Below are 12,108 nucleotides of genomic sequence, written 5' to 3'. Positions count from 1 at the left end.
ATGAGCAGGTGTAGTCCCTCCAAATTTATGTCATTCTGATTAGCATTCTGATGGCACAGAGTCCCTCTCCCAAGTGTCGTTCATATGGTGTCTGGACATTCTCCCCACATCTGTGTTAGAGGAAAACTGAAGTACTTGGAGTAAAACTAAGTTCATTGGAGATTAGAAATTGGTCCAGTGTGAATGCAGGAGTGAACGTGACTAGGCCCAAACCATGGACTGGTGCCCAGTCCAGGACTGATTCCTGCTTCACACCCATTTCCTGCTGGGATAGGCTCCAGCCTTTGATCCCCCTCGGTTTTTAAAGAATACTGATACAATGATTAAAGAAAGACAAAAACATTGATGCAGTGCACACAATCACCAAAGATAACTCCAAATTCTAGAATGTTTTCTGTTATACTCTGGTTACCAATTGTAACAATGGCTCTTCTATTGTGTATTAGACCACTTTATCTCAAACCTTATCAAGCATTAATAGAAACAACAGTGGATTACAAAACATTTTATTTAAAGAAAAAAGAACTGCTAGATCACTGCTTAAATATATACTTGAGCATGTGCTTTTTTGCGTCTGTGTAAATGTCCTTTACGTTTCTAAAAAAAACAAAAAACCCAATAACCCTGTCACGATTTTTTCCCCTATCAACAGTATATGTATAGATGTATATGATCACCATAAAAAAAGCAAACATAAAATATATTTATAAGTTATATAAAAAAAATAAAGTAACATCCATAAGGAGAAAAAAGAAATTAAAATCTGTCTGAAAGATGAATCCGTGACAAGTATTCAACATTCTACAGAACGTTGGCTAAAAGCATAGTTATATTGCACTGTTCATATTTCAGAATGGATACTTTTTTACTCTGCAGAATACAGCATAAGCTGCAATAGCTGCAATTTTAAAACATAACTTGTTAAATAGAGATTTAGGCCAAATTAAGAAAAAGGATTGTAGTCAATAGATATGTTTACATGCACCTCAATAACCTGGTTATTCACAGAAACCTGGTTTCTAAAAGCCATGTAAACCCTTATCCGAGTTACAAAAATCGGGTTAAGACACTCTGAAAAACCCTATTAACAGAGAGAGTTTTCTCCGCAAATAATCTGATAATGTAGCCATGAAAACCCTAAACCATGTTACTGTTAAGGATTTTGCACACAATTTCAACAGTGATGGGTAGAACTATACACTAAATAAATTTCCAGAGGCAAATGTTCAGACAATCATGTTACTCCTTCTCCTGGCTGGAAAAATCTGTTTTAAAATTTCAGAAATCTCTAAATTTATGTTGATGAATGCACATTGCTAAACTGAGCCGCACAATCTTGACAGCAGTAGGGTAAAATGTTAAAAGTAACGTGTAACATAGTCCAGTTACTATTTAAAGTAAGGAGTAACCTAACGCAATACTTAACGCAGGTATTGTTACTTCAGATGATATTATTCCAGCAGCACTAAGTGATCGGGATCCCCTCAAGGTTGCTGGATATCATGGCTGGCCTGTACACTAGTACTGTGAGTGCTGTGCAGAGTGGAGGCAGGACCTCTGCGTTTTTCCCAGTTGATTCTGGGGTCCATCAGGAGTGTATTCTTGCTTTTACTCTGTTCAATGCTTGTATGGACTGGGTGTTAATGGTCGTGGGGTCCAGCGGCTGTGGGGCATCTGTTGCTGAAGAAAGATTCACGGTGTCCCGCTTGGGTCACAGATTTGTACAGAGACACAGGAGGTTGTAGAAAAGAAAGGAACTTTATTCAAAACACTGCAAACAAACATTTGTCTCTTTTCAAAAGTTTAAACGTGCTCCATGACAAGTCAGAGATGACAGTTCCCCCAGGAGCAGAGAATGTCAGAGAGAGAGAAGGAGAAGCAAGCAATCAATTTAACAAACTGAAAGAAGCCCTGCAGGCTTTTTAAGAAGGCGGAGCACCGCGAGAGAGGCATATTACACGTCAGAGCCGGCCAGAAGGGAAAGAAGGAATGTGAAGGTAGTCTGTCCATGTTTCTTAGGGGTTTTCCCAGGGGCGTCTGTATACACTGGGGGTGCAATCAGCTCCGCAGCTCACACCCCCTCCCTCAGCTTTATTCACGTTTCCGTGAATCAAGTGATCTTCCAGACCTGTCATGCTGTCATCTTCACGGAGTCAATGGAGGCTCTGATTGGGGCGCTCGAGAGACTGAGTGAGGAGTCTGGGTGTCTGGGCTTGTGAGTGTCCTGGATAAAAACCAAGATCCAGGCCTTTAATGACCTCTTGGGCACAGCCATCAGCAGTGTGTCTGTTTGCAGAGAGAGTGTCGACTTGTTGAGACGTTTACTTACCTTGACAGTGACATTCATGTCTCTTGTGACTCCTCCTATGAAGTCAGTAGACGGATTGGAAGGGCATGGGGGGTCATGAGGTCGCTGGAAAGGGGTGTGTGGCGATCCCGATATCTATGCAAAAGGACGAAGGTCCAAGTCTTAAGAGTCCTGGTGCTTCCTGTCTTGCTATATGGTTGCGAGACATGGACGCCATCCAGTGACCTGAGACGAAGACTGTACTCCTTTGGTACTGTGTCTCTCCGAAAAATCCTTGAGTACCGTTGGTTTGACTTTGTGTCAAATAAGCGGTTGCTCATGGAGTCCCGAATAAGGCACATTACCTGCATTATGAAGGAGCGTCAGTTACGGCACTATGGCCATGTGGCGTGTTTCCCTGAGGGTTATCCAGCTCGTAGGATCTTCATTATGGTCACAAGTGGCTGGACCAGGCCAAGGGGTCGCCCTCGTAACACCTGGCTGCAGCAGATAGAGAGTCATTTCCGGAGGGTGAGACTGGACTGTGTGTCTGCCTGGGGGGGTGCCAACCGGGATCCTGAGTCATTTCGTCGTGTAGTGGGTGCAGCAACATACTGTACCAGTGCATGCTCCCCAACTTGACTTGCATTAAGTATATAGCAAGGTACGCCAGTATGCTGCTCCTTTACAGGGCTCAATCACACAACCAAGCAGAAAACAGTTTGCTGAATGCATTTCCAGTAACAAAAACTTATAAATGAAGCGCCAGTTTGACTCAACATATGCATAATATACAAGAACATTATCATAGGCGTCATGCTTATTTTCAGATTCACGGTGAATGATGAGGATGTTTTTATTTTTTTTTTTTTTACGCAGTTTAATGATGTCCGAGTGTTTTGACAAAGGAGAACTCCAGAAGATTACTTGGCCATGTAAACACAGAATTTTAAGATATCAGGTTTCTGCCTTAACTGGGTTATTCATCTTAATCTGGTTATGTGTGTGGATCTAAACACATTCTTTGAAACAGGCACACAAGAAGGGAAGCACTTGGTAAAGAACAACTGAAGAAAAAGCTCTTTTTCTGATAACATCAGGCACCTTCAATATTCAAGATCTTTCAAATGCTGCTTTTGGATGTGGTGGACATTTATCAATAAAAACAGCTTGGGTGTAATCAGGATAAGTGAAATAAGTAACACCTAAAAGTAAATAACAAGTAATGTGGGTGAAAGTACTAAAATATCCAGAAGATTGGCACACAAAAAAAGTAAAATGTAATAAACAAGCGACTAAGAAAAGGTCCAGTGGTCATGTAGTTAAAAGTTGAATCCACTTTACTACTCAAAAAAAAAAAAAAACCCTCAAGTATAAATTGAACTGGAAAACAGCCACAACTATTAGTTAGAAGCCAGACATAAAAGTGCCTGGTAAGACAGAAGGCCTTAACCAGAAAGATACACCTATCATCTTAACATGCATACTGTGTGCAATGCACCATGTAATAAAATGCTGGTTAGTTTGCCAGTTTATCAATTATGGACACCGCAGCGATTACTGTACAAACTTCCATATGGGCAGAGAAAATGTCTTTTGCGGAGTCTCTTGATGATTCCTTTTCACAGACAGTGCATCTTCTTTATATTTCTTTATCAGTCATCCTGACACCTGCTGACCCTCTTAATAAAAAAAAATAATCATACAACTAAGGAAAAAAAATCACTAAACATTGGACTTCAATAAACACCATATTTTAAAATTATTATTTGCTGTGGAAAATGTGTTTAAATTTGTCTTTATAATAGTAGTCATGGAAATTATACAGAGCAAGAACTTTTAAATGATATATGCAGACAGGAATGAAGGAGACAAGCGCTATTTCAAGTTCTTCAGTTTCAGAGTTTATTGTTGGAGACAGAAAACTTCATTCTGTCATCAAAGAGTGCCTTATGCCTTTGTATAACTAGACTACACGATTTCCATTCAACACTCTCTTTCTTTTTGAAAATCAGGCACTTTTCATTTCATGGACACAAAAGTATAAACCTACCATTTAATTTATTCCCTGTTTTGTGATTACCTGACTTGGAGCTGCCCCTGGGAGCCTACAGGCACAACTAATTGCTGCGTCTTATATGGGCTGAACCTAATTTTGGAAAAATGTGTGGTGATTAAAACACACACAAGCAAGGATTTTCCTGAAATATGTCATCGGTTAACGTAAAAGATAGTGCCGATGTTGCATATCCTGGGTAAGGAGCTGGCACACATTCTATTGCTAAACTTCTCCAACTCCTTGTCTCATGACTGGTAAAGACTGAAGTTGTACTTCATATAAATCACAATTGTGGATTTACCCCATCAATTACCAACTCAGTCTCCTCCGCTCTTTACCACCCCGCTCATAGAGCCATATGGCTACAGCACTCCACATTCCTGTTGATAAGTACATTGTAGCTTGGGATACGCTACACCATTATGTTTTTGGCCTCATGACCGGCACAGTTCTGTGCCTCCTGCCCTTACACTTAACCAGTGTAATATACAAGTTGATTAAATCAACATCCTTAATTGATGTGTTAAAATTAGTAAGTTTTTGCATTCACGTATATGAATACAAAACAATCATCTTTGAAATTATATTCTTTATGATTTTATGTCACCACCTTTTGTTGGAAAAATTTACTGGATTGCAACATCCAAGAAAATAAATGTTCAACATTTGTTGCAGCATAAAAAACGCAATTTCCCCCAGGATATAAACACTCAAAACACATTCAGTTTGTACTGCAAGCATATACCCCTCCTAACCCAAAAGGATGCCAAGATACCAGAACATACAAAAGCTTTAGTTATCAAAATACATGTCAAAGGGAAGAATTCCAGAAGAGGAAAACACAAATGTATACTGCAATGTGTAAAAGAACAAACCCTGTAGCCTCTTTTGGTTATATTCTTACTCTCTCATATCTCTCAACAAACCCAAAATGCAACTGACAGGAAGTGGCCTTCATATTACACCTTAGGGATAATTCAAGGGTAGTCAGAAAAATCCTCTCATGTTCTGGGGCTCCCTCTGCAGAGGTCCCACTGGCATTGCCAGTGCATGCTCTTTCTCTCATCGGACCTTGATGGGCCCTACTCTTGCCTCATGCTACCCTTTTCTACTTGGTAACCCATTGTATACAAGACAACCCATGGCAGTGTATGAAATAAATGGACCACAACAGAGAAAACTTATTTACCTTGATTGCAGGATGTGTTTTAGTGGTATCATTACTCTTCTCTCCAGGGATACTTCCAGCTGACCTCCCCTCACATTTATAGCGGAAACGCATCCCGCGCTGCTTGGGTTCTTCGATTATCTCCACATAAGGGGCAGCTGTGGTTGTAACAGCAGCAGGTTAAAATCACAAAAACATTTTTTGGCTACGGCAGATGATTGGAATATTTGTTGCCTGGCTTATGTAATCAGGCATTTCTTGAAATATGAAGGTTTGCAACGCTCCCAAGTGACACAAGTTTAGTATCATGTTTAACAATAAGCAGGCCAGATCTGAGTATGGAAGAAGTACAAGCTGAATGGAAAAAGTTGGCCACTCATTTGTGAAAAACAAAAAAAGGAAGCCAAGATAAGATTATTACAATCTTCTTTATCTTGTGTGTAGCGAAATGCAGGACTTGCGTTTTTTAAAATGGCAGATGAATCTTGACTTATACTCTGAAATGGCATTAAAGGCATCTTGTTCCTGCACCTAAAAACTTGTCAGGTCAAAGTCCCAAGAGAAGCCTCTTATTTTTGCAAAAGTTAAAACTTTACAGGCAAATCAACCACAGACTACAAACAAACATTCTCACACCCACATTCCTTTACGCAGCCAATCTAGAGATGCCAATCACATTAACAGCGTGACCTTGGCATGTGGAAAAAATGGGAAACCCTGTGATGTAGCCCAATGGCAACACAGAGAGAGCATGAAAACTCTACACAGAAACAGGTCCGCCATGAGTTTAAACACAGTGAGGTTTTAACAATACCTGCTGAAAAACGGCATGACCTACAAGCCACAGCACCAGGTGAGTATCTCAGGGCAGTGTGTTAAAGCAATTTTTTTTTTTTTTTTTTTTGGAATGTTGTTCCGCTGCTTGAAACTCTGCTATTTGAACATCAGAAATATGCTACACAATGTTGCATTTTCAAAAAAGTATATATGAACACTACTTAATGTGGAAAAAAAAGGTGTGCCAGTGCATTTACCTGAAAATGTAGGGTGTAACTTTAGGAGTGAGATAAAAGGGTTGGACATTCGTGTTTCGCTTAATGACGGCAAATGGTTCCAGTCAGTGCATCGTTAGTTGATTTCATTGTTAAGTGCGTTGACATATATTAAGGGGGCGAGGCCGTGCCTGAGTGGCTGATGTTATTTTCGCCACAATGACTTTGAAAAACAAGGCACTTCATCTGCATCACTGCATTCCATGTGCAGTAAGTAGTAAAAACATGATGACATACATGAATATATCTGACCTGATGCAACATAATCTAAGCTAACCCTAGCATAAATGCATCACATAAATGAATAATTATTGAAATTCAGTAATAATACATTAATAACAATATTAATACCATAATATGAGTGCTTAAGGGCGGCACGGTGGCGCAGTGGGTGGCGCTGCTGCCTCGCAGTTGGGAGATCTGGGGACCTGGGTTCGCTTCCCGGGTCCTCCCTGCGTGGAGTTTGCATGTTCTCCCCGTGTCTGCGTGGGTTTCCTCCGGGTGCTCCGGTTTCCTCCCACAGTCCAAAGACATGCAGGTTAGGTGGATTGGCGATTCTAAATTGGCCCTAGTGTGTGCTTGGTGTGTGGGTGTGTTTGTGTGTGTCCTGAGGTGGGTTGGCACCCTGCCCAGGATTGGTTCCTGCCTTGTGCCCTGTGTTGGCTGGGATTGGCTCCAGCAGACCCCCGTGACCCTGTGTTCGGATTCAGCGGGTTGGAAAATGGATGGATGGATGAGTGCTTAAGATGGCATTTCAACACTATTCCATTTCATTTATTGTATTCTCTATAGAAGCGCCATCGTTACAGCTTGACTTTTCTTTATAGAGAGTTTGCTGAAACATGCAACTGAAACAGATAACCAGTGCATTTTTTTCTTTTCGTTTAGATATTTACACAATAGCCATGGCAAGTACCTGGGAAAATTAGAAACCTGATTACATACATTATAGCATTTCATCCTCAGAAAATTTTAAATGTTAAATTCCATTGCATTCTCTAGAAAAGAAAAATCCTTAAACTAAGTGACAATGTAGTGAATCGATGGAATGATAAATGAATGTCCACAGGGATATCAAATGATCTTTACAGTCAGCAGGTTTATTTTTTGAGGTTAAATTATCACTCAATAAAATCGTCTGGGAACTGGATTTGCAAGCTGTATTGCACTGAATGGCCTGTACCTGTCAAAATAAATACTAATAAAGTATCTATCAAACTAAAAGTTTTTCTTCATCCCATTCCTCTCTATATAAAACTCCACATAAACTATATATCCATGACTCTGGCAAAAATATAATAAATAAAAATAATAAACAGTAAATACAATAAAACGCAAATAATGCTTACCTTGGCTAACAGGCTGGGACCAAAACACTATAAAAGAAACAAAGAAACAAAGTGAGAACAAGGAATTCAAAACCTTGGTATCACTATTCATTTATGATGCTAAATGCTGCTACCAAGACAATAGTAGATTACCTCTTTTAATGAATACTTAATTCTTTAAACTTCAATAATTTACCGAATACAATCAGGGAAGAAAATGTGTTTTCTGACTGGTACAAGACAACTCAGGCAGCACTTGAACCTAGAAAGCTGTGCAACAGAATACATGTGGGGCAATATCTTGATCAGAGATTCTCTACATTAACACCATGAAACCTTATTCTCTTCCAGATGACAGCACATCATCACATTTCTAATTGGGTCTTTGATATTCCTCCAGGAACCACAGTACAGAGGGTCAAATATAAAAGCATAAACAGGCCATTGCCTATGCTCACTTACTGAAGATTTGACATTAGTTTCTTTTTCTCTAATTTCTTTAAGGCAGCAAGTTTCACAAACATACTCTCAGGCTAATGCAGCGGAAGCGGAGAGTTCACTTTCACATACAGTAGCCACAGGATGCAGCTCTGAAAGTCAATTCAAACAATTTGAGAACTGCTGCTGTACTTTTCTTTCCTTTTTTCTCTTCCAAGTTAACACAAATTTACAAGGCAGAGCGGACAGCAGGCTGCATGTTTGCCTATATTAAAGACTGATGCTACAGCACTGACCAGAAATGTCACCCTCAACCCATGACCAGTGAGAGAATGAGCTTACGTGCTGCTCAGCTGCACTAGAGTCAGTGCTGGGTGGGACGGTCTTTTAGAGGGAACATGTGAATACACACAGCAGAAAAAAGCCAACAATAATTTAAAAATTTGAAATCATTATGTTTGCTGATGACATTGTGATCTGTAGTGATGAGCAGGTCGAGGAGACCCTGGAGAGGTGGAGATATGCTCTAGAGAGGAGAGGAATGAAGGTCAGTAGGAACAAGACAGAATACATATGTGTAAATGAGAGGGCGGTCAGTGGAATGGTGAGGATGCAAGGAGTAGAGTTGGCGAAGATGGATGAGTTAAGATACTTGGGATCAACAGTACAGAGTAATGGGGATTGGTGAAGAGAGGTGAAAAAGAGAGTGCATGCAGGGTAGAATGGGTGGAGAAGACAGTCAGGAGTGATTTGTGACAGACGGATATCAGCAAGAGTGAAAGGGAAGGTCTACAGGACGGTAGTGAGACCAGCTATGTTATACGGGTTGGAGACAGTGGCACTGATCAGGAAGCAGGAGACAGAGCTGGAGGTAGCAGAGTTAAAGATGTTAAGATTTGCACTGGGTGTGACGAGGATGGACAGGATTAGAAATGAGGACATTAGAGGGTCAGCTCAAGTTGGACGGTTGGGAGAGGTGATTGCGTTGTTTTGGACATGTGCAGAGGAGAGATGCCGAATATATTGGGAGAAAGATGCTATGGATAGAGCTGCCAGGAAAGAGAAAAAGAGGAAGGCCTAAGCGAAGGTTTATGGATGTGGTGAGAGAGGACATGCAGGTGATGGGTGTAACAGAACAAGATGCAGAGGACAGAAAGATATGGAAGAAGATGATCCACTGTGGCAACCCCTAACGGGAGCAGCCGAAAGAAGAAGAATTTAATAATTTGAAATCATCAGCTGAAAGTAATTAAAAAATACAATGAAAAATAATTGCATGCAACAAGACTGAATAATTAAGCATAACTAATGAAAAGCACAATTCACTTTCACTTTCAGAGTGTACTTGACACTAAAGGTCAGAAGCGACTACTAAAACATGAGAAGTAAAATAATATTCTCAAACATGCATAACCCAAAGTCTTACTCAAAAAGCATCAGATGGAAGGCAGGCACCAGCCCTGCATGAGATGACATTGGGAAGTGTAATGCAGTGTCTCCTGCCTATGGTCACTTTACACGTTTGTGACCAGAGACAAAGTACTGTGTCTCTTTGAAGAATCCTTGGGTACCATTGGTTTGACTTTGTGTTGAATGAGCGGTTGCTCATGGAGTCCCTAATGAGGCACACTACTTGCATTGTGAGTGAGCATCAGTTATGGCACTACGGCCATGTGGAGCGATTCCCTGCGAGTGATTCGGCTCACAGGGTCCTCACTGTTGAAGACCCAAGTGGCTGGACCAGACCAAAGGGATGCATGCCCACATAACACTGGCTGCAGCAGATAGATGGTCATTATAGGAGGCTGGAACTGGACCGTGTGTCTGCCTGGGTTGGGTGTGGCAACGTGCTGTACCAGTGCATGCTTCCCAACCTGACCTGACCTGTTTCTTACACACGCTCTTAATGTCAGTGCAGTTGAAGTCAGGTGAATTTTTTCCTTACAGAAGAACACTGACAGAATTTGTTTTTGGGAGGGGAGTGAACTGGCAGAGCAAATGAGGCTGTTGAGGTAGCACAAAATAGTATCCAAAATATGGAGTTTGAGTACAACTGACTGGTCCATCCAAGTAGCATGGGTGATACCTATGGGTTGTTTAGTGTTGTAGTGTAGTGTATATATTGCTTATTTTTTAAATCAACTTTTTAATTGCTAATGTTTGATTAAATTTTAACAAAGCAGGGTGCATGGAGTTACTCAGATTTTAAATGAACAAGGATGATTAACCATCTATATGCAGCAGTGCTACCGTGGAATGAACTCTTACAAGCCCAGTTCTTCAGCTTAGTTTATTTTATGAGAATTGTTTTCTTGTCTTATACTTCCTAAATGCTTAGTTTCTTTTTGGCGCACCCCAGTTTGGTGATGGATTATAAAATGTTCACATTTAGTCTTTTTCCAACTTTTGTTGCATTTTTTTCCTTTATACCTAGATATCCTGTTCTGTGAAATAAATTCTCTCTAGTGCAACTCATTGGGAAACAGAATGTTGTTTGGTGTTTGGTTTCACTTTACAGAATAGGAGATACTAGGACATCATATTTCATCATAATGTTATGAGGCAGCCCAGAACCACAGCTTCATCCATCTATTTCATGAAACCTTTTAATCCAAATTCACAATCCTAGGGGCCCAGAAACCACATTGGCAGTTTTGAGCACCAGTCTGAAACTAACCCTGGAGGAGGACACTAGTCATTCTTGAACACAGCCATACTCCACTCATATGGGGCCAACTTCCAGGATGTGAGAGAAAAACATGAGAGTACCAAGAGAAAAATGCACAGAGCCACAAGGGGAACATGCAGACACCTCCTAGACACTGATCAGTTTCAGATTCTAACAGCTGTAGGCCGGCAGCACTAACCACTACTCCACTGTGCCACCCTTGACCATGACTTAACTGTAACAAAAAAAAATCATTCACCTGTAAACTAATAAATCAACCATTCTGAAGTAGTAGTGGATTAGTAACACTCAGATAAAAAGCCCGTCTGCTTTATTCAGTAGGAAAAACCTGTCCTCCCTTCTTGTCCAGACTTTACCAAATAACAAACACCCTTCAATGCAATCCAAGCATCCTGTATTAAAAATACTGGTGCAACTCTTATACTTACAGTCCCTATAAAGTTTTATAAAGAACTCCAATCTCTCAAATCCCCCCCCCCCCCCCCCCCCCCGCCCCCCCCCCCCCCCCACCCGTCTAAACATACACTGGGGAGAGTTGGAAATAGAAGAGGGCTGTTATACCCCAAAATCGACCTCCTTTAAACTTAAGTGGTAAAAAGGTTTCTACTGTCAAATCAATGCCATTTCCATACTGAAAATCTGTTAGTGTTTCCAAGTCTGGCATTTTGCCTAAGCTTTGTTGCAGTGAGTGGTGGGATGAGCAAATGTACACTCTAGGCTATGCCCTGTGCAAACCAAAATCTTGATGATTTGTTAAAGGTTTCACAGGATGTGAACTATTCATTTAACATCCTACACTGAGATTTATGTGGTACAGTGTGATGTAATATGACAGCATTTGTTCTTATCTGGCCGAGATCTCAGAAATAACTCAGCTGTACCTCCCCTTTCTAATGTTATATTATTATACTTTGCCTCCATGCATCAAGGAAGTAAAGGTCAAGTATGAAACCATTTCAAGAAAAAAAAGGGGTCTGTTTCTGTGAAGTCTCTACTTCCTAAACTACAATCTTGGCCCAGGAATCCTACACACTACAGATGAGGTATGCCTGGTACCATTATGTTATCAAGCAGCTGTTTCCTGTGG

The 12,108-nt window shown here is 40.7% G+C and overlaps 1 protein-coding gene across 1 annotated transcript in view; it reads right to left on the bottom strand.

The window, feature by feature from the left end:
- The window catches only part of rela (v-rel avian reticuloendotheliosis viral oncogene homolog A), an 83,284-nt gene that overhangs the window by 20,874 nt on the left and 50,302 nt on the right, over nt 1-12,108 (bottom strand). Inside the window, exons 2-3 of the mRNA XM_028803024.2 lie at nt 7,916-7,942; nt 5,536-5,672 (exon numbers count right to left, since the gene is read on the bottom strand). Of these exons, the coding sequence (XP_028658857.1) occupies nt 5,536-5,672; nt 7,916-7,942 (164 nt within the window). The remainder of the gene's footprint in view (nt 1-5,535; nt 5,673-7,915; nt 7,943-12,108) is intronic.

The sequence above is a fragment of the Erpetoichthys calabaricus genome, chromosome 1 (assembly GCF_900747795.2).
Source record: "Erpetoichthys calabaricus chromosome 1, fErpCal1.3, whole genome shotgun sequence".
NCBI classification, from domain to species: domain Eukaryota; kingdom Metazoa; phylum Chordata; class Cladistia; order Polypteriformes; family Polypteridae; genus Erpetoichthys; species Erpetoichthys calabaricus.
The sequence above is the reverse complement of the archived record's forward strand: the minus strand, read 5'-3'. Positions and strand labels throughout refer to the sequence as shown.